The sequence below is a fragment of the Astatotilapia calliptera genome, chromosome 4, assembly GCF_964374335.1.
Source record: "Astatotilapia calliptera chromosome 4, fAstCal68.1, whole genome shotgun sequence".
Lineage (NCBI taxonomy): Eukaryota > Metazoa > Chordata > Actinopteri > Cichliformes > Cichlidae > Astatotilapia > Astatotilapia calliptera.
In genome coordinates, this window is record NC_137425.1 from 2,022,956 (window position 1) to 2,050,069 (window position 27,114).

At 44.5% G+C, this 27,114-nt stretch overlaps 1 protein-coding gene and 1 long non-coding RNA gene across 3 annotated transcripts in view; both read right to left on the reverse strand.

Moving 5' to 3' along the window:
* LOC113020186 (transmembrane protease serine 9-like) overlaps nucleotides 1–27,114 on the reverse strand; it is a 61,475-nt gene extending 34,361 nt beyond the window's left edge. For both annotated transcript variants that reach the window (XM_080300067.1, XM_080300066.1), the window contains exons 1-3: nucleotides 26,150–27,114; nucleotides 25,745–25,765; nucleotides 25,394–25,556 (exon numbers count right to left, since the gene is read on the reverse strand). In XM_080300067.1, the coding sequence (XP_080156193.1) occupies nucleotides 25,394–25,556; nucleotides 25,745–25,765; nucleotides 26,150–26,204 (239 nt within the window). In that variant the 5' untranslated portion in view covers nucleotides 26,205–27,114. The remainder of the gene's footprint in view (nucleotides 1–25,393; nucleotides 25,557–25,744; nucleotides 25,766–26,149) is intronic.
* On the reverse strand, nucleotides 18,753–19,588 carry LOC145428217 (uncharacterized). The gene is made up of 2 exons (XR_013908450.1): nucleotides 19,255–19,588; nucleotides 18,753–19,188 (listed from the first exon to the last, which is right to left on the reverse strand). It is a non-coding gene; the product is annotated as an uncharacterized LOC145428217 (long non-coding RNA).

The window sequence follows — 27,114 nt, forward strand, 5'->3', positions numbered from 1 at the left end:
TCTTCAAATAAGCCATTCCTCTGCAGATAATCTTTTAGCTGTTTGACAACTACTCTTTCAAGATTTTTTGAGACAAAAGGAAGGTCAGAGATTATAATTAGCTAAGACAGCTGGGTCAGGTGATGGCTTTTTAGGTAACGGTTTAACTACTCCCAGCTTGAAGGCCTGTGGTACATAGAGTTAGGCTACGATTAAGCTAAGCTTCAGATTGATGGCAGGTCCTTCCATCCAGGAAGTTAAACCTTTTATATCTTTCATATTTTTTAGTTGTGTCACATATTTTTTTATCTTTTTCAATTAAAAAATCTATCCTTTTATACAGTTTGTGTCTCAGACTTTGTTGACACATTTCTACATTTACTTTGTTTTACTGCCACCAACTGTCAGCCAGTGGAACAGCACAGGATGAGCCACAGCAGACAGACATGTTTCCCATCTCTGTTTACACACGACTGCACAGAGAAACTTGTCTTTGGATTTAACCTTCATCCATGTTTCACTGACCTATGAGTAGCAGCATTATTTTGATACTTTTAAGGTTGGTCTAACTTCATTTGAGGGTGTATTTAATCAGTCCCATGTCCACTGTCGCTGTCGCCCTGACTCCTGCCATCAGCTGCTGACGCCGCTTTTTAGCCTCCTCATCAGCTGGTCCAACTCCTCCTCCTCCTTCTCTGGGCTCAAGCTGCTAATGAAACAGGAGCGGCGTCATCAAAATGATCTGTCTCCGCCCCCTGAACTCACTGCACCACCCTCCCCTGCACCACCCTCCCCTGCAACCGAGCCACAGAGACACTTGAATTTGTTGATAGAGTCGTCATTATAAAGTTCATCATTGACATTAATGAAAGGGGTGGACCCAGTGTCGTGCTCTGCCTCTCAATAAATGTGTCATGCAGGTGATCTTAGACAAGTCAGAGGAATAAGTCTAACAGAGTGGTTTGAATACTGGGGAGCACTGGAATAAAAAGCCCCAAGCTTTTTCCAACTCAGCAGCGAAGGTCCGTGACGATGGGAGGGCTGTTTCCAAGGGGTCTGGTGGAGCAAGTGGAGGAGTCTGAGAAGAGCTGGATTGGCACCAAGGCGACGTAGTACCTTCTCTTGCTCTTCCAGGTGCTCTCCTTGGTTTCCTGAAGACAGCCTGCATCAGAATCCATGTTTGGCCATTTTCAGCAGAGGGCAAAGGAAACACTGGCAGAGCTTTGGCTGAGCAATCACAGGCAGCTCCGTGGGCACAAACACTGTCGTGAAGTCGAGAGGTGTTCTGAATTTTAACATGAGGGCAGCGAGACCAGCAGGGAAGCGCCTCTGAAACCAGAGCCTTATAATTCCCAGTGCGTAACACACCAACGATTTGTCACGTCCCTAGCCGTATCATAGTAACATTAAAGATACCCTTCCACATCCTTATGAAATACTCTGGGTTCTCGGTTCAATTCAATATAAAGCCGCTTGTGGCGATAAGACACACTTAGAGCAGAGGCTCCAGGCCTCCATTCAAACCCTAACCCTAACTTTTACATTCACCTAGAAAGGTCCAGGGGGCGAGGGAAAGTAACACAAGGTGTCCATGTTTAAAAACGGAGACAGGGGAAAAAATACTGAAGTTAAAGGGTTTTATTAATTTTTCTATTGACAAAAAAGAGACTATCCACTCTCACCTTTTAAAGAAAGAAAACAATAAAACTCAGGTGTTGGTCAATAAACTGAAAAGTTAATCAAAAAGGGTTAGTCACCAAAACACACTACTCTCCACAGAGCAGGAGCTATCAACCACCATACACACAGCTCACTAACTGCAACCCAACAAGGCTCTCTGGTAGTAGACTTCACTTTTCTCTGCCTAAACTATTATTAATTGCTGATGGGAGTCAGCTGTACAAAAAAGGTGGCACCTAAGGCAGGAGAGATGGCAGGACACACCCACACAAGGTCAATTTCAAAGGAGGCTAGGGCCATAACACTAAACATAACCCTATGACATAATGTTTTCCAAAGTGATTCAGGATCAGAAAGTAAACAGTAGGTGGATTTTCATGTCACACGTAAAACACATTTATAGATTCATTCCAACCCTCTCTCATCCCTCCGAACACGTAACATACCGACAGTTTATCACAGTTGTCAGTATATTACACGTTGGGATGAGAACGTGTCGCTGAAACAGGTAATCAGAGTGACACAGCCACAAACACACAGACAGGTTAGAGAAGGGAGGTATTCTTCAGTCGCACCGAATGTAATGCCAACCCAAAATCTGGAAACGAATACTAGGGCGTCTCCCAGAGGTGACACGCGTCGTGCCCAAAGAAGCTAGTCCAATCACTATGCCTCAGTACCCTGAAGGAAGGAAGCATTCTGGCTCAACCCCACCACCTACAGGCAATTGGCCCCTGAAGAACACCTGGCAGTAGGCGATGACCTAAATGGACACATTGGCCAGGAGAGAGACGGATATGTGCGATTTCATGGCGGCCAAGGATTCTGGACCCGAAACAACGACGGATGCCGTGTTCTGGACTGCGCAGAGGCACACGATCTTGCCATAGCCAACACTTTCTTCAGAAAGAGGCCAGCACATCCTATCAACCAACATCGGTTCTTAGCATCAGCTACACGTGGATGGACCTACTACTCAACCTTGGCCAGCAACGACGATCACCAATCACTTCAGTAGAGAAGATAAAATGGTGGCGCCTTCACATGTGCAAAAGCCAGCTACTGGACTTGGGCACTTCGGAGTGGATCGCAATGGACCACTAGACACCATCTGAGATAACATCGCCAGTAGGGATGGGTATCGTTTAGGTTTTATCCGATACCGGTGCCAAACCGGTACTTTTGAAACGGTGCCGGTGCTTAAAGAATGAAGAACACAAATTTTGTCCAAAAACCTCTCATGTTCAGCTGTTTTTTGTAAAAAGATAACAATGTTAGCCTTTTCTGCAGCTATGGGGCATATATGGCATCACTCTTGGCTGGAAGCAGTGCTTAAACAATGGAAAAAACACAAACTTTATCCAAAACCTCTCATGTTTAGCTGTTTTCCTCTTTTTCTTTGGTCATTTTAGCCTTTTTGTCCAGGGTGAAGGGAGTATCTGCCATCAAACAAGAAGACAGCCGCATGTAGCTATGATGATGTTTGCTAGTTCAACTTACATGCATCAATGTAATAACGTGGTTAGCCTACTCAAAGTAAATTACACACGAACAACATTAAGCTACTCACGCAGAGAAGAACGGCTGCTGCTGAGTTTGCATCTTTTGCTGTGAAGTACAGCCAGACTTTTGACCGCTTCGCCTTGGGCATTTTTAATCTGTAGCTCTGCTCTAAAAGAATGTACGTACCTGGGCCCGCCTACTATCCTCGGAAACGTAAAATGATTGGTTAGAATCTAAAGTGTATCACAGCTCAGGAAAAAAAAGCACCGAAATAAAGCACCGAAATGTGCGCTGCTTTTCGGGCTGGTTACTACTGTTTATGTCAGAACTGGTGCCATCATGGCACTGGATACCAGTACCTATCCCTAATCGCCAGTCAGATACACGACACGGCAGGCAGCACCCTTGGGAAGATGAAGCCAGCGAGGCACTTCATCAACGAGCAAATGTGGTGGTGAAACCACAGCGTACAGCAAACATTCACAGAAATGAAGACAGCATTCAAGATGTGGCTTCAGTTTCACAACGATGTTGACTATCAACACTACAGGGCACTTTGAGCAAAGAAGGCAGTAGGAGCAGAAAAGGCATCACACTATGACCAACTCTACAAAGAACTGGACATGCCCAGGGGGGCGAACAAAGTCTAACGCCTTGCCAAAAACCGCCATCGAGCAACACAGGACACCAGCCAGGTCAAACATATCAAGGATGCCAATCATCAGATCCTCCACGATTCGCCCACCATCCTCAAACATTGGACCAAGTACTTTTCGGATATCTGCAATGTGGAGTTCCCCCATCAGCCAATCCACAGCACAGACTCCGTCCCAGGACCCCCAGTTACCATCAAGGAAGTAAAAGCCGCTGCCAAGAAAATGAAGAATGGCAAAGCAACTGGACCAGACGACATCCCAGCCGAAGTTTGGAAGATACTCGGCCGCCAGGGCATCTCAGTCCTCACCGACCTGTTCAACAACATCGTCAGAGATGGGGCTGTCCCTGCAGCCTGGTCAACCAGCACCACAGTGCCCATCTGGAAAGGCAAAGGCGACATGGCCAATTGTTGCAAATACCGCCCGATCCGACTCCTGTGCCACACCATGAAAGGTATTCAAGCAGATCATTGCTGCCAGGCTGCGAGAAATTGTCCCAATAACGCCCAACCAGTGTGGCTTCGTCAAAGGATGCGGCACAATAGATGCCATCCATGCCGCCCGCCTGCTGTTGGAGAAGCACCGAGAGAAGACCAAGACCATCCATATGGCCTTCCTTGACCTGGAAAAGGCTTTCAACCGAGTCCCTCATGACCTGATCTGGCACTCTCTCCCATCACACGGGGTCCCCAAGGCCTACGTCGACTGGATCAAGCCCTTGTACAGAAACGTGGCCAGCACAGTCAGAAGCCCGTTGGGAACATCACCACCTTTCAACATTACCGTGGGTGTGCACCAAGACTCCACACTGTCCCCGCTTCTCTTCATCCTCTGCATGGACACCATGACCGCTTACCTCCAAGAAGCCCACCCTTGGACATTCCTCTATGCCAGTGGTTCTTAACCTGGGTTCGATCGAACCCTAGGGGTTCGGTGAGTCGGTCTCAGGGGTTCGGCAGAGCCTCCACTGCGGAGGTCGCAGAGGTCCAGCCACGCCCGAATTATCTTGTAAATTTGTGATGACACGCCCCCTTCTGGCCATCACTGGCTGCAGACGATCATGCTACACTGCTTGGCCAATCAGGCCTGCGGGGAATGTAGCGCGCGCAGTAGTCAACATGTGAATGTCGTGGTAGTACTTCGCGTGATTTTTTTTTTTAACATTTTAATCCATACTAACTATGTCGGGCAAAAAAAGAAAGTGGTTGGACGAATATGTACAGTATGGATTTACATGTATCACGGAACGTGATGGGAGTGAGCGTCCTATCTGCATGATTTGCAACGCCAAGTTGAGCAACTCTAGTCTCGCACCGGCAAAACTAAAGGAACACTTCTTGAAGCTGCATGGAGACGGGGAATACAAGAACACAACACTTGCTGAATTCAAGGTGAAGAGAGCCAGATTCGATGAAAGGCCCACTCTGCCTGCTCTTGGATTTGTACCCGTTAACAAACCGATCCTCACAGCATCGTACGAAGTTGCTTACCTGATCGCAAAGCAGGGCAAGCCACACACCATTGGTGAAACACTCGTGAAACCAGCCGCGTTAAAGATGGCAAATCTGATACTTGGAACAGCGGCTGAAGGTAAATTATCACAAATTCCTCTTTCAAATGACACCGTCAGCGACAGAATAGAAGACATGAGTAAAGACATCTTGGCTCAAGTAGTCGCCGATCTGATTTCAAGCCCGGCAAAATTCAGCCTTCAGCTCGATGAGAGCACAGACGTTGCTAATCTAAGCCAGTTTACTGTTTTTGTGCGCTATGTGAAAGATGACGTGATAAAAGAAGATTTTTTATTTTGTAAGCCTCTTACAACAACAACTAAGGCAGCCGATGTGAAGAAGCTTGTGGATGACTTCTTCGGAGACAACAATCTTTCATGGGACATGGTTTCTGCAGTTTGTACAGACGGAGCTCCCGTCATGCTGGGAAGAAACTCTGGTTTTGGTGCGCTAGTAAAAGCCGATGCACCACACATCATTGTGACTCATTGTATTTTGCACAGGCATGCATTGGCAACAAAAACCTTGCCTCCAAAAATGGCAGAAGTATTAAAAACCGTGGTGGAATGTGTGAACTATGTGCGAAATAGTGCTCTGAGGCACCGCATCTTCAGTGAGCTGTGTAAAGAAATGGGCTCTGAATTCGAGGTACTTCTGTACCATTCTAATGTTCGGTGGTTGTCCCGGGGACAGGTGCTGAATCGTGTTTTTGCCATGCGTGTGGAATTAGCCCTGTTTTTGCAAGAGCACCAACACTGTCATGCAGATTGCTTCAAAAATCCTGAGTTCATTCTCATTTTAGCGTACATGGCTGATATATTCGCAGCTCTCAATCATCTCAATCAGCAGATGCAGGGTGGTGGAGTCAATATCATAGAAGCGGAAGAACACCTGAAGGCTTTTCAAAAAAAGCTAACGTTATGGAAACGACGAACAGAGAACAACAACTTTGCAAACTTCCCCCTTCTGGACAACTGTGTAAGTAAGGTTGAAGATGTGTCTGGAATCGGAGATGTTTCTGTATCCACGGAACTGAAGCAAACAATTGCAACGCACTTAGATGAGCTTGCAAAGTCTCTCGACAGATATTTCCCTACAAGAGAGTCATATCCAGCATGGGTGAGACAGCCGTTCACGTTTGCTGTTGAGACAGCAGATGTCAATGATGAATACCTTGACGAAATCATTGAAATTCAGCAGAGCCAGGTTCAACAGCAACTCTTCAGAACAACAACACTCTCAACGTTTTGGTGTCGACAAATGGACGAGTATCCAATTATTGCTAAGAAAGCCCTGGATTTTTTTTATACCATTTGTTACAACATATCTTTGCGAGCAATCCTTTTCGACGATGCTGGACATAAAAACGAAGAAAAGGAACAGACTTTTCTGTGAAAATGACATGAGACTGGCACTTGCCAAGGTGAAGCCACGCATATCTGAACTGGTCTCTCAAAGGCAACAGCAGAAGTCACACTGATTTGCAGGTATGTAATTTGTTGTAAGTTCATGCATTGTGTTGGTTTTGTTCTTTGAACAAGGTGATGTTCATGTACGGCTCATTTTGTGCACCAGTAAAAAAACATATCTATGTCTTGAATTTGAAAAAAAAAATAAAAATTCACTAAAGAGGGGTTCGGTGAATGCGCATATGAAACTGGTGGGGTTCGGTACCTCCAACAAGGTTAAGAACCACTGCTCTATGCTGACGATGTCTTCCTCGCAGACTAATCCCAAATGGAGCTGCAATGCCAAATGCAGCAATGGAAGATGTTAGATTTATATTGTTGGATTGTCATTTATGCTAAGAAATATCTACTCATATATGCTTAGAGTTTTATAATCAATGTCATGTTGGTAGAGGTTTGATCCTTAATAGTCTGCAAAGACTTTTGTGTGCATTCCAGAGTGTTCTGGCGTTCACACCCACATCCTAGGAGCATGTGAGAGGTCGTACCTTCTCGTATTGTTTTGTGGTAGGATAAACATATCTACATCTGTTTTAGTCTAAGTGCCTTTTGTTTAGATGAACTGCTGGACTTCCAGACCACCAGGTTTAGGGAAGTCGTTTATGGTTTCACATTCTGACCCCCCCCCCCCCCCCCACACACACACACACACACACACACACACACACACACACACACACACACTGTGTGCACAGCCTCACAAATGTCCTCCTCCTGTGTCTGGCATTTTAGTGGTATCAGCGCAATCATTTCTTCTTGTGGTGGTGCGGCTTCTAATACCTGACTATGTCTTGAGCGGCCATAAACCTTGTATACATAGCTGAATTTTCAGACTTCATCCACTTCTTGAATTGATTTTTTTCTCAGACCAGCCTTCCGCATCAGTTGTGAAACAGCTTTTTTTTTCTCTCTTCTCCCTCCGGATACTTCTCAGCAAAGGCTGTGTGTTTATTTTGAAAGTCTCTTACTAACACCGAGCAGTGCTGATTTTCTAACACTGGAAAATAATTCAAAATGTTAGAAATATTCCAGTGTTAGAAAATCAGCACTGCTCAGTGTTAGTCGTTGTAAATCTTCAGAACTGACTAGGTTACTTTTAAACATATAACACTGTCAAAAGTGTTCATTTAACACTCAACAGTGTTATATTGAACACTCAGAGGAGTGGACACATATGGACACTCTGTAGTGTTAATTTAACACTGGAGATTTTGCTGTGTAGGCAACTCTCGTCAAAAGTAAATGCAAATGAATCTGCTCAGGTATCGTTAAATGTTGTATGTTCTCTTACATTTCTCCATACTTGGGGTTGAAAGTCCTGGTGTTTCGCCCGGTACACCGGCTTCTGCGAATGTGACACTTGTTTTGAGTGCCGAAAAATAATAAAATATAATTTTATTTTAATATTTCAAGATGACAATAATGTTTCAATTTAGAACTACATTTTTTTTAAAACTAACACAAATAAAATAGACTTCAATTAAATACTTATAATTTATTTTCCCCAGCCGTGTGGAGCAGCAGTATAAGGATGAAAGAGCCGCAGGTTGCCGACCCTGCTTTAGGGTCATCAGGACAAAATCTGAATGCACAGGCTCATCAGTCAAAGCTGATAAAAATACCTTAAAATTTTCCACCAAAGGGTTTTAAACCATTTTAAAGAGTTTCATTTAGTTTCTCAACATTTGGAGCATTTAGACAACTTTGTTTAAAGCTTCTGATAAGCAGCTGAATGACAGGATGAGTTCCTTGGTCTCCACCCCTGGGCAGAGCCATCATCTCCTGCAGTCCTGCACACCTGAGGCTGATTCTGGGTTGAGGATTTGAGCTCCACTCAGACTGTCCTTCACTGCCAGTTCGTCAACGAGCTGACGTTGGTATCGGCTCTAAGTTTGATATTTGTCACATTCAGCGTCACCTCAAAGGGGTTGGATCCATTTAGCTTCAGACGCCCCAACACGACAGTCCACTCGGACGCTACAGGGGAGCTGTGGGAGGAACAAAGCACACAAACATAATCTTCATCAGCTTCAAACAAAATCTACACCTTTACGCCCTAAACTGTAATTAAACAATGAATAGTAAAAGTCTGGCTGAAAGGATGATCCCAATACATACACTGCTTAGTATGTCTCTGCACTATAGGTTCTTGGTCATTCGGGTCATGATCATGTAAGGAGAAAAAAAACAGTTGGACCTCTTTAAGGGATAACTTCCACTAGGGCTTAAAATGTGGGACTCCATCATTTGGTGGAGAAACTTATCGGATGAGAGGTGAAACATCTTCAAGAAACTTAAAGAAGTCCAGTCGCTTTTCTTTCCAAGCTCCTTAGAATTGCTTCTTAATTCAGATCAAACTGAGGTTATTGTACTCGGCCCTGAAAATCTTAGAAATATGGTATCTAAGCAGATTCTTACTCTGGATGGCATTACCTTGGCCTCCAGTAACACTGTGAGGAACCTTGGAGTCATTTTTGACCAGGACATGTCCTTCAACACACATATTAAACAAATATGTAAGACTGCTTTCTTCCATTTGTGCAACATCTCTAAAGTTAGAAATATCCTGTCTCTTAGTGACGCTGAAAAACTAGTTCATGCATTTATTACTTCCAGGCTGGACGACTGTAATTCATTATTATCAGGATGTCCTAAAAACTCCCTGAAAAGCCTTCAGCTGATCCAAAATGCTGCAGCAAGAGTCCTGACAGGGACTAGAAAGAGAGAGCATATTTCTCCTGTTTTGGCTTCCTGTTAAATCCAGAATTCAAAATCCTGCTCCTCACATACAAGGTCTTAAATAATCAGGCCCCATCTTATCTTAATGACCTTGTAGTACCATATCACCCTATTAGAGCACTTCGCTCTCGCTCTGCAGGCCTACTTGTTGTTCCTAGAGTATTTAAAAGTAGAATGGGAGGCAGAGCCTTCAGTTTTCAGGCCCCTCTTCTGTGGAACCAGCTTCCAGGTTTCTTCCTGTTAAAAGGGAGTTTTTCCTTCCCACTGTCGCCAAAGTGCTGCTCATAGGGGGTCATATGATTGTTGGATTTTTCTCTGTATCTACTGTACAATATAAAGCGCCTTGAGGCGACTTTTGTTGTGATTTGGCGCTATATAAATAAAATTGAATTGAATTGAATAGAATAGAATTGCTCAGAAATTACTGCTCAGAAAAATTAAAGATTAGAGTAAAGCATCAAGTCAATTAAACTTGGATTATTGATCTTCTCATTTAAGCAGAGAGGGTTGTTAATCAGTTTCAGCCTCTTTGGTGTGAATGAAAGTAACAAGACGTTTTCTAGAAGGGCAACAAAGTGTCACGACGAGCTACGCCGATGTGTTTGCTAAACGTACACACTGCAGGAGACAGAACTCAACTTGAACCAAAAACGAGCCTTTATTTAGGCTGATGGCAGAAGCAAACATGAAAACTAAGGCGACAAAAGGTACAATAACTAAACTGAGAAACTGGCTATGAAAACTGTGATAACTAAGTGTGCATGCGCCAACCAGCGTGCAGCCTGTTACAGTCGCTCCTGCTTTTCTCTTAGTTTAGCTCTTTTTTCTTACGTATTCTTTTTTTTTTTCTGACTTGTATTTTCCTCCGTTTTCTATCTCTTACTCAATCATGTGGATTGAGAGAGTTTTTGTTCTTCTGGTGGCCGTGGAACTGTTACTTTTATCATGGAACGGGACCGCGGCACATCTCCTACACGCACGGACTGTTTACTCCAGAGATCAGCTGATCGCCCTGATGCCGGCCGGCTCGCTGGCCAGGCCCGCAGAAGTGCCCGCAGAAGTACCAGCTGAAATTTGGAGGAAAACACATCGGGGATGCAGAGGTCAAGGACAGAAGAGAAGAAAAAAGGTGACGGTGAGACAGCGGAGGCTCGAAGCGAGGAGGAGGTTTAAACCGTGTCTGCCGTCTATCGTGATGGGAAATGTGCGATCGTTGGCAAGTAAAATCGACGAGCTCTCAGCACTGGTACGGAGTCAGAGGGAATACCGAGAGTGTAGCCTGATGTGTTTCACCGAATCATGGCTGCACCAGGTCATTCCCGATGAGAATGCTTCCGTGGAAGGCTTCCACACTGTTCGGGCGGACAGGGACAGCATCGCTAGCGGTAAGCATAAAGGAGGTGGGCTTGCTGTTTTAGTTAACAACCGGTGGTGTAACCCTGCCAACATAACAATCAAAGAAAGGATTTGTTGCCCGGACACTGAACTGTGTGCTGTTGGACTCAGGCCGTATTATTTACCCAGGGAATTCTCTCACGTCATCTTGGTGGCTGTTTATGTTCCCCCCTCTGCTAACCCCACAGCTGCATGTGACACTATCCACTCTGCCATAGCTCGGCTACAGACTCAGCACCCGAGTGCCTTTATTGTGATCTCGGGTGACTTCAACCATGTATCACTGGACAATACACTACCAACATTCAAACAATATGTGGACTGTCCCACCAGGGGAGAGAAAACTTTAGACTTACTGTATGCTAACGTCAAGGATGCATACAGCTCCTCCTCCCTCCCCCCACTTGGTAGGTCAGATCATAACCTGATTCACCTCACCCCCCGCTATGTGCCAATTGTGAGGAGGGAACCTGTGACCACCAGGACTGTTAGGAGGTGGTCAGAGGAGGCAATAGTGGAACTACAGGGCTGTTTCGAGGTGACCGACTGGGAAACACTCTGTGAGCCTCACGCCGAGGACATCAATGGGCTTACTGAGTGTATCACAGACTACATAACTTTCTGCACCGACTCCATTGTTCCAGCTCAGACTGTTCATTGTTACCCAAATAACAAGCCGTGGGTGACTAAGGACATCAAAGCCCTCCTCAACAACAAGAAGAGGGCTTTCAGAGGGGGCAACAAAGAGGAGGTGAGGAAGGTCCAGGTGTTACTAAAGGACAAGATCAGAGAGGCTAAGGACAATTACAGGAGGAAGCTGGAGTGGAAACTCCAGCAGAACAGCATGAGAGAGGTGTGGAGGGGCATGAAGACCATCACTGGATTCAGGCCAACCAACAGCAGGGGAGCTGAGGGAGGTGAGAATAGAGCCGACGAGTTGAATCTGTTTTTCAATAGATTCGACACCACAGTGTCTGCTCCCACCCCCACAACCTCACCTGCAGTCAGCCTGGAATCCAGAGCCACACCACTGTGCCAGCCTCTCTCTTCACATGTTGCCTCCTGTGAGATTCCTGACATCCCTCCCCCACCCATCACCTTCACTCAATACCAGGTTGAGATGCAAATGAGGAGACTTCACTCAGGCAAGTCTGCTGGACCAGACGGAGTGAGTCCCCTTGTCCTCAAGACCTGTGCCCCCCAGCTGTGTGGAGTCTTTCATAAACTGTTTATGCTGAGTCTGAGTCTGCAGAGGGTCCCGGTGATGTGGAAGACATCATGCCTCGTCCCTGTACCAAAGACGCCTCGTCCCAGTGGCCCCCAGGATTACAGGCCCGTGGCACTGACCTCCCACATCATGAAGACCCTGGAAAGGCTCATCCTGGACCAGCTGCGACCCATAGTAAGACCACATCTGGATCCCCTTCAGTTCGCTTATCAGCCTCGTCTCGGAACAGAGGACGCCATCATCTACCTGCTCAATCGTGTCTACACCCATCTGGACCAGCCGGCGAGCACTGTGAGGGTCATGTTTTTTGACTTTTCCAGTGCTTTCAACACCATCAGGCCGACCCTCCTGGGTGATAAGTTAGCAGCGATGCAGGTGGATGCTTCTCTGGTGTCCTGGATTGTTGATTACCTGACAGGAAGACCACAATATGTACGTCTCCCACAGTGTGTGTCTGACAAGGTGATTAGCAACACAGGGGCACCACAGGGGACTGTCCTCTCCCCCTTCCTCTTCACCCTCTACACCACAGACTTCAGCCACTGCACAGAGACCTCCATCTTCAGAAGTTTTCTGATGACTCTGCGGTGGTTGGATGCATCAGCAGGGATGATGAGACAGAGTACCGGGCTGTGGTCGACTCCTTTGTCACGTGGTGTGAGCAGAATCATCTGCAGCTCAACGTGGCAAAGACCAAGGAACTGATCGTGGACTTCAGGAAGACCAGGAAACACTTGACCCCTGTTTCAATCCAGGGGGTCAGTGTTGACATTGTGGAGGACTATAAATACCTTGGAGTACACATTGACAATAAACTGGACTGGGCTAAAAACACCACAGCACTTTACAGGAAGGGCCAGAGTCGTCTCTATTTTTTGAGGCGACTGAGGTCCTTCAACATCTGCCAGAAAATGCTGAGGATTTTCTATGAGTCTGTGGTGGCCAGTGCGATCCTCTATGCTGTTGCATGCTGGGGGAGCAGGCTGAGGGTCGCAGATGCCAACAGACTTAATAAACTGATCCGTAAGGCCAGCAATGTTGTGGGGATGGAGCTGGACTCCCTCAAGGTGGTGTCGGAGAGGCGGATGCTGTCCAAGATAAAGACAATGTTGGATAACACCTCCCACCCACTCCATGACATGTTGGTCAGTCACAGGAGCTCGTTCAGTGAGAGACTGAGATTACCCATGATGCACCACTGAACGACACAGGAAATCTTTCCTGCCTGTGGCCATCTCCCTGTACAACGCATCCACTTAACACACTGTTTGCTGCTACAACTACACATGTTTCTTTTCCAGCTATTTATTTATAAGTGACTTATGTATGTATGTATGTATATATATGTATATATTGTACTATTCTTAGTTAGCGTATTGTCTGTCTTGTCTTAATGTTGGTTTAAAATGGAGCACTGTAACAAAAAATAATTTCCCCCAGGGATCAATAAAGTATTCTGATTCTGATTCTGATTCTGAACTATGGCGTGGCAAAACAGACGACCTGACAACGAGTGAATGGAAACACACTCCTGAACTAGGAAACACTGAGAAAATCTAGTCCCATAGATTAGATCTCTTTATGTAGTCACCCCTGTGTTAAGTGTTCCCTGTTGGTTTGTGTCCCCATGTTTCCTGTTTTATTTTGAAAGGTCTCGTGTTTAGTGTTACTCTCCCCCTTGTTGTCGATATGTTTCATTCTATTCAGCTGTTTTCCTCATGTGTCTCCACTTCCCCTGATCACCTCATGTGTGTATTTAAGTCCTCCGTCTCCCCGTGTTCAGCGTCGGGTTGTCTGTGTATCTCCTCTCATGTTACGTCAGGTTTCAGGACTCCGTGCTGGTCATGTTCATGTTGCTTATTCATGTATACGTTTCATAGTTCTTTCATGTTCCAGCACAGAGTCCTGCTCATAGTCGTCACAGTCACCTTGTAATTTCCTTCCTAGTCTGCTTTAGAATCAGAATCAGAATACTTTATTAATCTCGAGGGGAAATTTAGGCTGTGGCTACATTGTGAATGTCAATCCACAACAAGGGGTCAGCGGGGGAGCTGGCCCCAGGGAGGGGTCACTTGCCCCTCCCTTCCTTCCCTCCCCATCTCCAGCTGCCTCCCTCTTCCCGCCCCACCACAACCACCCACACATGCAGGGCCTTGGAGTAGGGGTATGTCACCAGGGTGCAGAGGAGGCTACCCCCCCCCCCCCCCCCCCGTCCCCCGTCCCCTTCTGGCTGCCTCTGCCTCAATTTTATCCCACAACTTAGACATTCACATTACTCACACTCTCATTACACATACATATAGGATCTTGGGGGTGGGCACGATACACGGAATCCAAAGTACCATCAGGGTGTACACCTCACCCCTGACGTCGTTGCCCACCTCTCAATGTTAAATACACGTAGACATTGAGGGCCAGCAGGAGGGACCATGCGCTTACCTGCTGCTCTCTGGCAGGTAGCTCCATGCCCTCCTGGGTTTTAAATGCACCTTAGAACACACATGCATCAACACTACAATGAGCGGGTGGAGGGAGGTTTGGAGTCTTCTCTCACCCCCGTTCTCTGCGACCTGCTGGAGCGGGGGGACTAGGAGGAGTTGGCCGTCCGACTGCGGTCTGGAGTGTGGAGCCTCCCTGCTGCTGCGGAGTCGGGGCGGTCTGCCTCTCCCCACCGCAGGGAAAAGGGTAACACCACCTGGGTCTGGGTGCAGTTCCCCCCTCCAGGGGCGAGGGTACCTAGACCCGGTTCGTAGAGTACGCTTGGGGAGTGTGATCGTGTGTACAGCGTCTCTTTATGTCTGTCTCCACGTTGGTTGAGTGTGGAGTGAGTGCATATGAGAGCATGAGGGTGGGAATGGATGTTTGTGTCTGTGTGTGCCTGTATGTCTGTGTCTATATGTCAGGTTGGGTGTCAGACGCCACCTCTCTGGGGACACCTCAGGCCCTCCAAGGTTTGGAGGCCTATCTCCACCTACCACCACTTCCCCTGCCGGTGGCGGACTCCCTCAGGTGTCGGTGCGTTGGTGGTTCTTTGTGTCTGGGGGTGGGCGTCCAGGTACACACCGGCTCACTCCTTGGCGGCCGCTTATCGGGGCCTGGAGCCTGGGGCTTGCTCGGGCCACTCCGGAGGTGGGGTGCCCCCGGCCCGGTCACTCAGGCACGGCTGGCTGCCGGCGGAGCTCACGGGCGCGTCACTGCAACCCCCCCTGGCTTCTGCTCCGCGGCTGCTGAGTGAGCCCTCATCTGGGACTCTCCTCAGCTCTTTCTGGGACAGTGGTGCGGCTGCCCCTCTGTTGGTCTTCCTTGGTCTCTTGTGTTCTGGGGGCCTCTGGATGTCTGGAGTTTTGATCTCCTCCATACCTGCTTCATGCCCTGGAGGACGGGGCTGTGGCCCCCCCACACTCCCTAGCAGATCGTTACATGGAGAAACCTTTGGAATGCAAGCATGCTGATCCACACAGGTGTACACACGGGTGTTCACAGACGCGGACTACAGCTTTCTTGGCTGCTGCCTCAAAGCACACTGTGCGCTGTCTATCTTGCGTGCTGCACAATATCGTTTATTATTTAGTATCTACTGTTATCTACTGCTAGCTAGTTTATTGTGATGGTGCCGTTTTTTTTATTATGTTGCTCTTTGTTGTTTGCTTTCTCTTCTGTTTTTTTTCTCCATACAGGTGACCCAGGTGTTTGTTTGTTTTTTGTTTTTTTTTCTTTCTTCCCCCCTTCTCACCGTCTCTTCTCCCCTTTGGTTTTCTCTCCCTCTCTTTCTTTCATTCTTTCTCCCTGTCCTATCCCACAGTCATGTCTGTCCCGTTTGTAGCAACTGAAAATAAAATAAATTCATAATTATAATAAAGGTCAATCAAATGGACCAATATGGCAAGGCCATGATGATCCACTTGGTAAAATAAATCCACTTGGCATCTTTCTTGGCCTTAAGACAACAATTCTGACGGCTAAAGATCCAAACGGGACACAAACAAAAAAAAAAAAAATGAGAAAAGAAAAGGAGGAGAAACGAGCAACAGATGCAGGTAAGCAGATGTGTGATTGGATAATGGCAGGTCATCCTGAAACAATAAGAATCAGAATACTTTATTAATCCCTGAGGAAATTATGTGGGTTATGTCGAGATGAAATATTATTTTACATTCATAATCTATGTTACTATTCATGATCCTTATTATTACTGTTGCATCATTTATGATTTATCATTATTGTCATGTCATTGACACATTTATTGAAACTGGTGAGGTTATATTAAATTCTGTATTTCAGGTGTTAGCATAAGCATATAATAATCTTTCATTGCAGGTGCAACTGTAATCATGTTATACACATATTGCATAATTAAAGGGTTGAAGCTACGGGCAGCGCGATGTCTGGCCGATCAATGGAGCAAAGTTCAGCTATTGAAAGGTTGCCTACATGTTTACAGTATAATTTGCTACATATTGCCTGTGTGCATTCAGCAGCCTCCTGCATTGAAGTTTGCCTGGTAACAGATGACGTAGAGGGGGGTCATGTACTGAGGTTAACAACACAGACACATAGCCTGTCTGGGTAAACTGATTGCAAATGTTGTCTAAGTCTGGAAAAGTGTAATAACAGGAAGCATCTGGAGGAACAGAGGAAGTAGCGGTTCCTTTTTAGAATATGTCCTTGCTGGAGTTACTGGTCATCATAAGTATAAATATCACACCCACCTACTGTCAGGCGGGAGATGGAGCCTGATGTTTTGCAGAGCCCATCTTCACCACATATATGTGTTTTAATAAAATCATTTGTGTTGACCCACTATGGACTTTCAGTCATATGTCTCTTCCTCAAAAATTCGAACCGCGACAGTTCTGGTGCCGAAACCGGTTTGAGGAGGGACTAATGGGGTTTGGCTGAGGTGTAGTGGTGTCAAACAGACAGACAGCCAGGAGGTCGACTGAGTGATGGGCCTGAAATAGGAGGTAAGCACCACCTGTTGATTGATGTCCAAAGGTGCTGAATTGGAAATTAAGTTAATTAAATGTTCACTCAGTAGAGCTTCTGGTTTGTGTCCGTGGTCACTTTGGGGTGTTTATGTTAAGATGTTATGTGTTTAAATGTTGAAGTGATAAGGAACTGTTGAATAACTTGTCTTGGCATCTGGGCCCTGTTTCAGGAAGCCGGTTTAGAAAACTCAGAGTGAAAAACGATACGCAGGGTTGAGTAACCCCGAACTGTCCAACTCAGAATATTCGGTTTCAGAAAGGCTGATAACAATTAGTTCAGTCAACGCGGAGTTGCTTTAACCCCAAGTGAAGCGCGCGGACGAGGATACATAAAGCCCTGATAAGCGGAGCACAGATTAAGCGAGTCACCATGGAGACGGAGGGAAAGAAGGCGCGGTCAATGTATTTTACAGCGCTTGAGGCCGAAATTCTGATGGCAGCATATGCCGATAACATGCAGATTTCTCAGAAAAAAAGTAACACAGCCTCAGCTGCAAAACAAAGGGAGCATGCATGGCAAAACATAGCCGACAGAGTCAATGCGTGAGTGTTAATTTAAACATTGATCGAGGGATTTCCACCCATTTAACACGTTATTTTATCATATGTTATTTTATTATATTTTATTTTATTTGTTATTTTATACATTTTATTTTGTGATGTGATGTGAGCGCAGGTGTAACCCAACAGGCCCCAAACGTTCCTGGCAGCAAGTAAAAATGAAATATAAAAATATAGTCCAAACAGGTAAGGTGTAATTGTATTATGAGCCATAGTGCTTGGTCTGTTTGTCCCATGTAAATCAATTGCAGTTAGAGGCTACATTAATTTTCTTTCTGTAAGCACTTATTGAAATTATCTGAGCACATTACAAGTACATATTTGCTTACTCTGTATGCTCAAATGTGGCCCGTTATAGCCAACAGAAAAAAAGCGGAGGCCCGAAAAACAGGTGGGGGTCCTCCACCACCACCACTCACAGAGGCTGAGCAGTTGGCCCTCAGCCAAAACAGTGGGCGCCCTGTGGCCGAAGGCATCTCTGCGGGGACATCCTCTGAGTCAATAACCCCACAAGACACAAGTGCCTACATAGGGGGTAAATTCAAAATAATACATGATGTGCATACATCCTTTCTTCACAGTCACCTTTGCAGTGCTGCTCATTCATTTGATAAACTCTTTACCATAATGGATTATTTTGTAGTGAAGTTATTTTCCTACTGATTTTGCCTTCCCTCAGTCTTGGTTGTCTTTGAGAGCATAATGACAATGAAGTGTAAGGTGATTGGTATGTTTGTTAATTGCCATTTGGTCCCTTGTAAGTTATAAGTGACCTGTATGAACCTCATATTCTATCAGTTGATGGTGATGGTGTACTGCATCTGGTGCAGCCTCCTGTTGAGCCAGACCAACATGCAGTTGTGAGTAATACTCCACAGATTATATGAGGTTACAGTAGAACAGCAATGTTGTTTATTTCTTTACTACAGGAAAATAATGAAGAAACATTGACAGCTGTTACAGAGGAGGAAGCAACAGAGACACTTTATGAGGTTTACATCTTTTAATACTTTGTGTACAGGAAATACAGGCGACCAATAAAGCCAGTTGAACAAAAAATCAGTTTATTCTTCTTTCAACATGTTGAGGTGATGGGTCAAAAGAAATGATTGTGACATATGGTGTCTCTGACTGCGCTTCCATCTTGTATGTCCGTGGGAGGGTCAGGATGTTCATGGTTTGGATCACTGCTGATGTTTGGTTCAGAAGGACAGTGTTCTCCTCTAATTGTGGCAATGTTGTGAAGAATCACACATGCCACAATAATGTCACATGCCCTTTCTGGGGTGACCCTGAGTCTTTGCAGGCACTGGAACCGGGCCTTAAGCATTCCGATAGTCATTTCAATTCTGGCTCTTGTCCTGCAATTAGCCAGATTATATCGCTGCTGTGGGCCCGGTTCAGGGTCAGGGTAAGGGGTAAGCAAATAGGGTAAACATGGATACCCCCTATCACCAAGCAAGTAGCCAGTGAACTCTCCTAAGACAGAAGGATACACTTCTGAAGCAATTGGTCTTTATATATTTTAAAGTATTTTCAACTCACCATGTCCAAATTTTGTGCTCAGTGTACATTCACGGAATATTTGTGAGTCATGGACAGAGCCTGGCCACTTGGCTTCCACATTTGTGATAATGTTGGCAGCATCACATATGATCTTCACAGTGCAGAGAACACAAATTAGCATCCATTACTATAATGAAATAATTTGTTAGTTTGAAATGCTACAGGGAACTATGTACCTGCACATTAATGCTGTGGAAAGACTTCCTGTTCACATAGTCTCCTTCATTTACTGAAGGAGCAATGATTGGAATGTGAGTGCCATCTATACAGCCAATCACGCCTGGGAACCCTGAAAATAAATGTACAATTTAAGTAGTAGTCCAAATATCACCACATCATAAATTAAGTTTTGTTCATCCTGATACCTGCAATTTTGTGGCATCCCTCTTTGATAAATTTTGTGGGTCTGTGACCGGGGAACACCACAGACGAGTACAGGAGACGTTTCAGTGCAACTGTAACATTCCTGACTGCCCGACAGACGGTAGCCTTGGAAACGTGCTCAGCGTCACCAATATTATACAGAAAGCTCCCGTTTGCAAAAAACCAAAGTGCAATACAAATAATATGTACAGAACTGAGAGCATGTCCGCGATGTGTCACATGCGTAATATATGGCCTGAGGATGTTATCCAAATAAATTATAGATTGTGCTGAGAAACGGTAACGTTCACACAGAAAATCATCAGGAAATGATAAAATGTCCAAACACGCTCTAATCACTCTCTCCCGGCGGAGAGCTCTGCGGAGAATTTGGGCTTCACGATCTACCGGCTCTTCAAGGAAGGGACACGCCATGTCTGACACTTCCTACTGTCAGGTTTCCGACAAAGGGGCGGAGACAGTCAGGGTTAGTTGTAGTAAACCTGCTAGGGGGCAGGTTAGCTTCACGGAGTGTGTCGTCATAGTGACTCACTGAGGCTTCATCTGAACTCGCTTTGTGAAACCGAAAACCCAGAGTTTTCGTTAACTCAGGGTATACTTACTCAGTTTTTCCACTAAACCGGCTTCCTGAAACAGGGCCCTGGTGTCTTTTGTCATGTTGTTACAGGCCTGAGTATATAAATAAAGTGTGAATCGCCTGTGTAAATTGCTAATATTGGTTATAACTGCGTGTGCTGTGAAAATGATTTAATACAGAAGCTGAGTGTGTGAGGATTGAATAAAAGTGTGTTTGTGGTGTGTAGAAATCGCGGCAGAAGGCCGTGTCGCGAGTTGTTGTAAATAGTGAAGTCAGTTGGGGGGTTGTGTTTGGTTTTATATTTTTAAAAAGCAGAGAAACTGCAGTATTGAGTCCGTGGCGCAGTTTGAGAATTTGTGAAGTGCATGAGAGCTCTGTGTCTGTGAGAGAAAGAAAAGGTGGGGGCTGAGTGCTCAGGCTGTGTGAGTTCCTGCATGACAAAAGAGGAAGGAGAAGTAGGTCCGTTGATTTTCTGTGAAATTATAATGGTTAGAAATCCTAGTGATCAAAGAGGTGATAGTGAACTGAAAATAAATAAATAAAACTAAAACAGTGGTTTAGTATTCAGGTAATGATAAATAAATAAACTTAACGGTGACATTTAAGGTGATCAGGTACTCAGGGATGAATGGAGGATTTGATTGCTGACTGCATGAGAGCTGTTGGGGTGAAAGGAAAATGAGGTTGGAAGAGTGAACTAACAGGTTAATATATGCGTGTAAAAAAAAGAGAGAGAGAGAAAGAAAGTGATGAGAGCAAAGAAAATAAAAGTGTGTAAGTGTGAGTGAGAAATTGTCTCCGACTGGGGAAGCAGTGATAGTAGAGGTGACCTTCTTCCCCGGCTGGACACAAAAAGAAAACATGATTTGGAGTGAAGAAGGTTTTTGTGTCAAATTTCATTTTTGGGGTTTGAAGTCAGTAGAGTTCAAAACAAAATAAGTAGAGATGTGTTGCTTCTTCACCACATATATGTGTTTTAATAAAATCATTTGTGTTGACCCACTATGGACTTTCAGTCGTATGTCTCTTCCTCAAAAATTCGAACCGCGACAGTTCCAGTTGCTCCAACAAATGGTAAAAATAGTAACAGTAACAGACTAAACTCCAAACAATACATTATGTTACAGATTTTAATATTAATTAGTCAGTGTCAATTGTTGATTTGTCCTGTTCTCATTGTATGACGAATTATGATGGCTGTTTGGTAGCTGTTTGCATACTATGCATACTCCCTCTCCCTCTTCGACAACAGTTTTATGTTAATGTACAATCCTTAATACGTTTTGATAGGTTAGTAGCTTAAACCTATTCGCTGGAACGTTGAAGACAATGTAATTACACAGCAAAGCAAGACACGAGTAGGAAAAGTTCTTCATGTTTCTCGTGCACGGGAGAGAACCGGACAGGCGCCGTTCCTTCGCTTGACCCCAGTCGCTCTCGTCCGCTCCCCCGTAACACTGCTCTTTTATTGAGGTTACATGAATATGCATAGGGTCATTAACATATGACGTCTACATACAAACAAAGAGTACCTTGCCTGTGTGTGTGTGTGTGTGTGTGTGTGTGTGTGTGTGTGTGTGTGTGTGTGTGTGTGTGTGTGTGTGTGTGTGTGTGTGTGTGTGACCCCATGAACGACTTCCCTAAACCTGCTGGTCTGGAAGTCCAGCAGGTCATCTAAACAAAAGGCACTTAGCCTAAAACAGACATAGATACGTTAATCCATAAAACAATAAGAGAAGGTACGAGCTCTCCCACGCTCCCAGAGTGCTCTGGAATACACACAAAGTTTGCAGACTATTAAGGATCAAACCTCTACCAATCTACAACTAATTATAAAACTCTAAGCATATATAAGTAGATATTTCTAAGCACAAATGATAATCAACAATACAAAACCTGACACGTTTTGTGTGTGCGTGTGGGGAGGTTAGCCTGGGGCACCAAGCAGGCTAGGACCGTCCCTGGGAGGCAGTCCTCAGCAGGTGACACTGAGGTCACTGTTGGTCCCAGTGGACCTGAACGTCATGAAGCCCGGCTGGTTGGAGGAGATCTGGGTCCTGATCCAGGTCTGGTACTGGGATACTCTGGCGTAGACTCCTGGAAGATTCGGCCTGGCACAACCTTCCCCAAAACTGACGACTCCCGCCTGAATCCAGCGACCGCTCTGCTTGCTCACCATTGGACCTCCTGAATCCCCCTTTGAGAGCAGAAACATTTACTGTTAGCTGAGGAGAAGAAACTCTAGAAGGTGAAAATGTGCCAAACACAGGTAACAACAATCACCTGACAGGAGTCCTTTCCTCCTGCACTTAACCCGGCACAGATCATGTTGTCAGTGATTCTTCCCACTCCATAGTTACAGTTACACTGCCTGTTTCCCACAACAGGAACCTCCACCTCCATCAGGTTTTGTGGAGAAGGAAGGGACACTGAACGGGGTAAAATAAATATATCAGTTTGTAATAAATAACATGTGACTGATTAACCTTCAAACAAAAGGGCGGCTCCACCAAACTTAAAAACAAAGTGTAGTCATGTGTGCAAACAAACAGAGGTGGGACCAAGTCATTGTTTTGCAAGTCTCAAGTAAGTCTCAAGTCTTTATCCTCAAGTCTCAAGTCAAGTCTCAAGTAATGTCAGGCAAGTCAGAGTCGAGTCTCAAGTCACTGGTGTAAAAGTCCGAGTCAAGTCACAAGTCTGAAACTTTGAATTTCAAGTCCTTTCGAGTCTTTAAAAAAAAAAACGAAAAAATAATGTTGCAGTTATGCTAAATGTAAATATTAGACCATGTAATTTTTAAATCTGTGTTTTTCTCAACACATACAAAATAGTGAACTTAGAAAATATACACAAATTGTGAAATTGCACCTCTTTAAAATGCAGCTCAATTAAACTTAGCTCCAAGAATAATTTTCACCGACAGTTCTGAGATAAGCTGCATGTTATTCTTGGATGCGGTTGTAGGACCAGCTTTAAAATCGCATGACAAAAATATCATACACATTAAAAAAAACTGTATCACCAACGTAGCCTGGACAACATTTGCTAGTTAGATGAAGTCAGCTATCTCATCGTAGCATATTTATATGCATATTTATAATCATACGCTTCTTGGAGTGAGTGCATACACTCATGAAGTTTAGTAACTTCAGGTCACTGCAACAAGCCCAGGTACAGTTTACCGACGGATGGGTGCAGGACCTTGAAATGCACCGTGTAGAAAGTAAAGACCATCGTACGTATCATAAGTTTACCAGTCTCACAAATCGTCATCATAAATACACATTCGTTAACCGTTTATTAATATAACCTTTGAGCTCAAAGGTAATTAATTAGTAGTGGAAATAATTTCTGGTAGCATCACAGAAATGTAGCAGTGACAATAATATTGTATGCTGTAATCGTACTGGGCAATTAGTGATACAAAAAACCTGTTTTATCCTGTGAATAAAAGTATGTGTTTTTGTCAGTGTACCATAATAACAGAAGCGAAACGCAATATTGTGTCAGGATAATTTACTATTTATGCACAATAAATAAAGGAGCATAGCGCGACAATTTCTGTTCAGCGCCAGACTTGCTTGTAACCTATATCACCAATTATGTTAAGAAAAATGACGCATTAACTACAACAGCAGACTGACCTGTGTGGAAATGCTTGGAGCAGACTAACCTGTGAGCTGGAGTGTTCTGGGACGTTATATTTGATCTTTGAATGGCTGCAATCCAGTCGCCTCTTTGTTACTTCGGAAACATGGCTCGAACAATTTCTCTTCAACGACGTAATCCGATAACAACCGATCTCTTTACCCGTCAGCTTCCCGTGGCTGTCATGCGACCGGCTATTGCAGTTAATAATACAACAGCTTCTTGACATTTTTGTGTTTCTTTTTATCGCTGTATAACTGATTTTAATTGAAAGCCTGCGTGCGCTAGTACTTCTTGCCACGAGTTCCCAGAATCCTTTGCGGTTCTACCCGTGAATGACGTCACATTTTCAATCTCTATATAATATGCATGTTAAATTTTATATTTGGGGTAAAATATCAAGTCTTTTCAAGTAAACCGGTTCAAGTCCAATTCAAGTCCCAAGTCATTGGTGTAAAAGTCCAAGTCAAGTCACAAGTCTTAGAACATTTTTTCAAGTCAAGTCTAAAGTCATAAAATTAATGACTCGAGTCTGACTCGAGTCCAAGTCATGTGACTCGAGTCCACACCTCTGCAAACAAAGATGGGGAAACATGTTTGTCCGCTGGGGTTGGAGCTCTCTGCAGAACACAGTCACATGACTTTGATGCCGCTCTGTCATCTTGTCCTGTTTTATGTTATTTGAGTATTTTAGATGAAGCACAACAGCTGCTGTTTTTAAACGTGATACAGAAATAAACTTGACACACAGACAGTAGATGGTCGTCATCATGTAGTAACTGTCTAACACCACCTGGGGGCAGTGTCAGATACACAGAAAGTATACTTTCTTTTAACCAAGGATCATTTTGACCTGACATCATGTGCAGACAGCATGTTTGCTGCAGGTCCAGCACTTCCAGACTGTTTAATTCACATAATTATTCTTTCTGGTTTTGAACTCTGCACAGATTTAACCTCATGGAAACATCTTATTGCTCTAAATATTTCTGAGATAGCAAACTTGTTCCCTGTATTATTGTCATCATTTCTCTAAAAACGATCAGGTGTCTTTATGACCCACCTCCTTCTCTAGTACTTCCCCAGCCGGTGACCCAGCTGTTAACACCGCTGTAGAAGATGCTGTTTGAAGCTGCCAGGCAGACGGGAGAAATGTAGCTGTTGAAAGTCACCGGTGAGGAGAGCTGCAGGAGGCAGATGTCATTGTTGAAAGTTTGAGAGTTGTATTTTGGATGTTTGATGATCTTTGTTACAGTTCGAGATACTGCATTGGGATTGGATCCCTGTAGACTCTGACGGCCCAGATTCACAGTCAGTCCTCTCAGGTTGGTGCTGAGATCATCAAGGAGCACAAAACAGCATGCAGTTATTACGATGGCTAAAAAGAAATGATATTATTGATTCCTACTCTGTTAAATATTTATCCTGTTACACCCTCACCCCCTGATTACAACCTTTTATAATCTCTTTAAATCTTGTTTAGAGTGCAGCTTCAGCCTCATCACTCACGTTTCAAAGCAGTGAGCAGCAGTCAGCACCCACTGACTGTTAATGAGGGATCCTCCACAGAAGTGGGACCCAGATCTTTGCAGACTGACCTGCCAGGGCCAGCTGCCAGCGCGGGCCGCCTGTCCTCCTACAATCCTGGTGTTCAGAGACGCCTTACCACAAACTGAAGACCGACATTAAAACACAGAGTGAGCATTGCTGTAGGAGCTGTAAACTCTCAGCACTACAAACTGCTGAGTGAGGACACAGTGATCCTGGAGTCTACAGTTCACTCACAAACTAATATTCATATGAAACTAAAGATTTATTACACATAAAACTAAATCATTACACAAAGAAGCTTTTTCTTACCATCCAGCTGTGACTCAGACTCTGAAACACAGAAACAAACCATTTTAAAACTAAAAATCTTCATTCATCGTTCTGTGATTAGTTCACTGTCTGTAATTACTGTGTGAAGTTACAGTTAATTTAACCCATTTGAAAAAATGTGAGATAAGAAATTTTGAGGTTCCAAACACTACGTCCTGTGTTGTTGGTCTGTCGTAAAAACTTCTTCTTCAAAATATATATTAAAGTTATGTTTACTGAACATTGTGAATTTTAACTGAACACATCAAATTCGTATTAAAGAAACGATTTCTTTAATGTAAAGGTTATTTTCCTGCAGTGTCACTTTAAAGTGAAGCGCTGTGCTCCTGAGTGTTTTCGCCCTCTGAGTCGTACCTGCTGCAGGTGTGTGCAGAGAGCTCTTACCTTGGGTCAGGAGCATCAGCCCAGCAGCCAAACACATCACTTTGTAGAAAGCCATCGCTGTAAGATCCAAACCTCCAGACCTGCTGAAGCTTAAATACCCTTCCTCTCTCTCCCTTTCGGTTTGCAGTAAAACACACCTTTCTCAAACACCTGTCTGACAACACGCCCAACACCTCACTGCAGGTTACCAGACCTGCTTCACATTACAATCATCAGATTAAACAGGAACTTTTTAATCATTTTTCTCAGATTACTCATTAATTTAACACCAGGAAACAAAAGTCTGCCCTGCTGTGTCAAATAAAAGTTATTTAAAGGTTTCACAGTATTGACTGATGTGTACAGGTGTAAGAAGGGGCGAGCTGAGCAGCAGCGTTTGTATTGAAGTGAAATGCATTAACTCGACCAAAAACTACATAAATAAATCCTGTTGCTGACGATCATTGAGATATTTAAAAAGTGGTTTTGTTTTTTTGTTGGAAACATTTAGAGATGTTTGAATCTGTGACAACAGGCGCGAAAGAGTGATGATCTAAACTGGAGGGTTTCACAAACACACTGCCAGTGCAGTGGAAACATACCTGGATTGAAACAACACAGTAGAGCACTATCAGGCATGGATGGGCCTCCCCAGAGCCAGAAGCTCAACATCACTGAAGCAGTGTGGGATCATCCTGACAGAGACCAGAACAAAAAGAAGAAACATCCAAAGAAGAGACCTGAATGTCCTTCAAGATGAAGAAGAAAGTAGAGAAAGCTCAGACTGTGCTGAGAATAAAGGCGCTCACACCAAACGAGCTCGTTAGAGTCGTACAAACTCTGTTTGACCCATCAATAAATCGCTGCACATGGTTCACATTTTACTAGAAAAACAGAAAGAAATGAGGCTCAAAACTTTTGCTCATCACTGTACAGTTTTTAAACATTAACGTCATTATTGCATTTTCATGATGACTTTCCGCAAA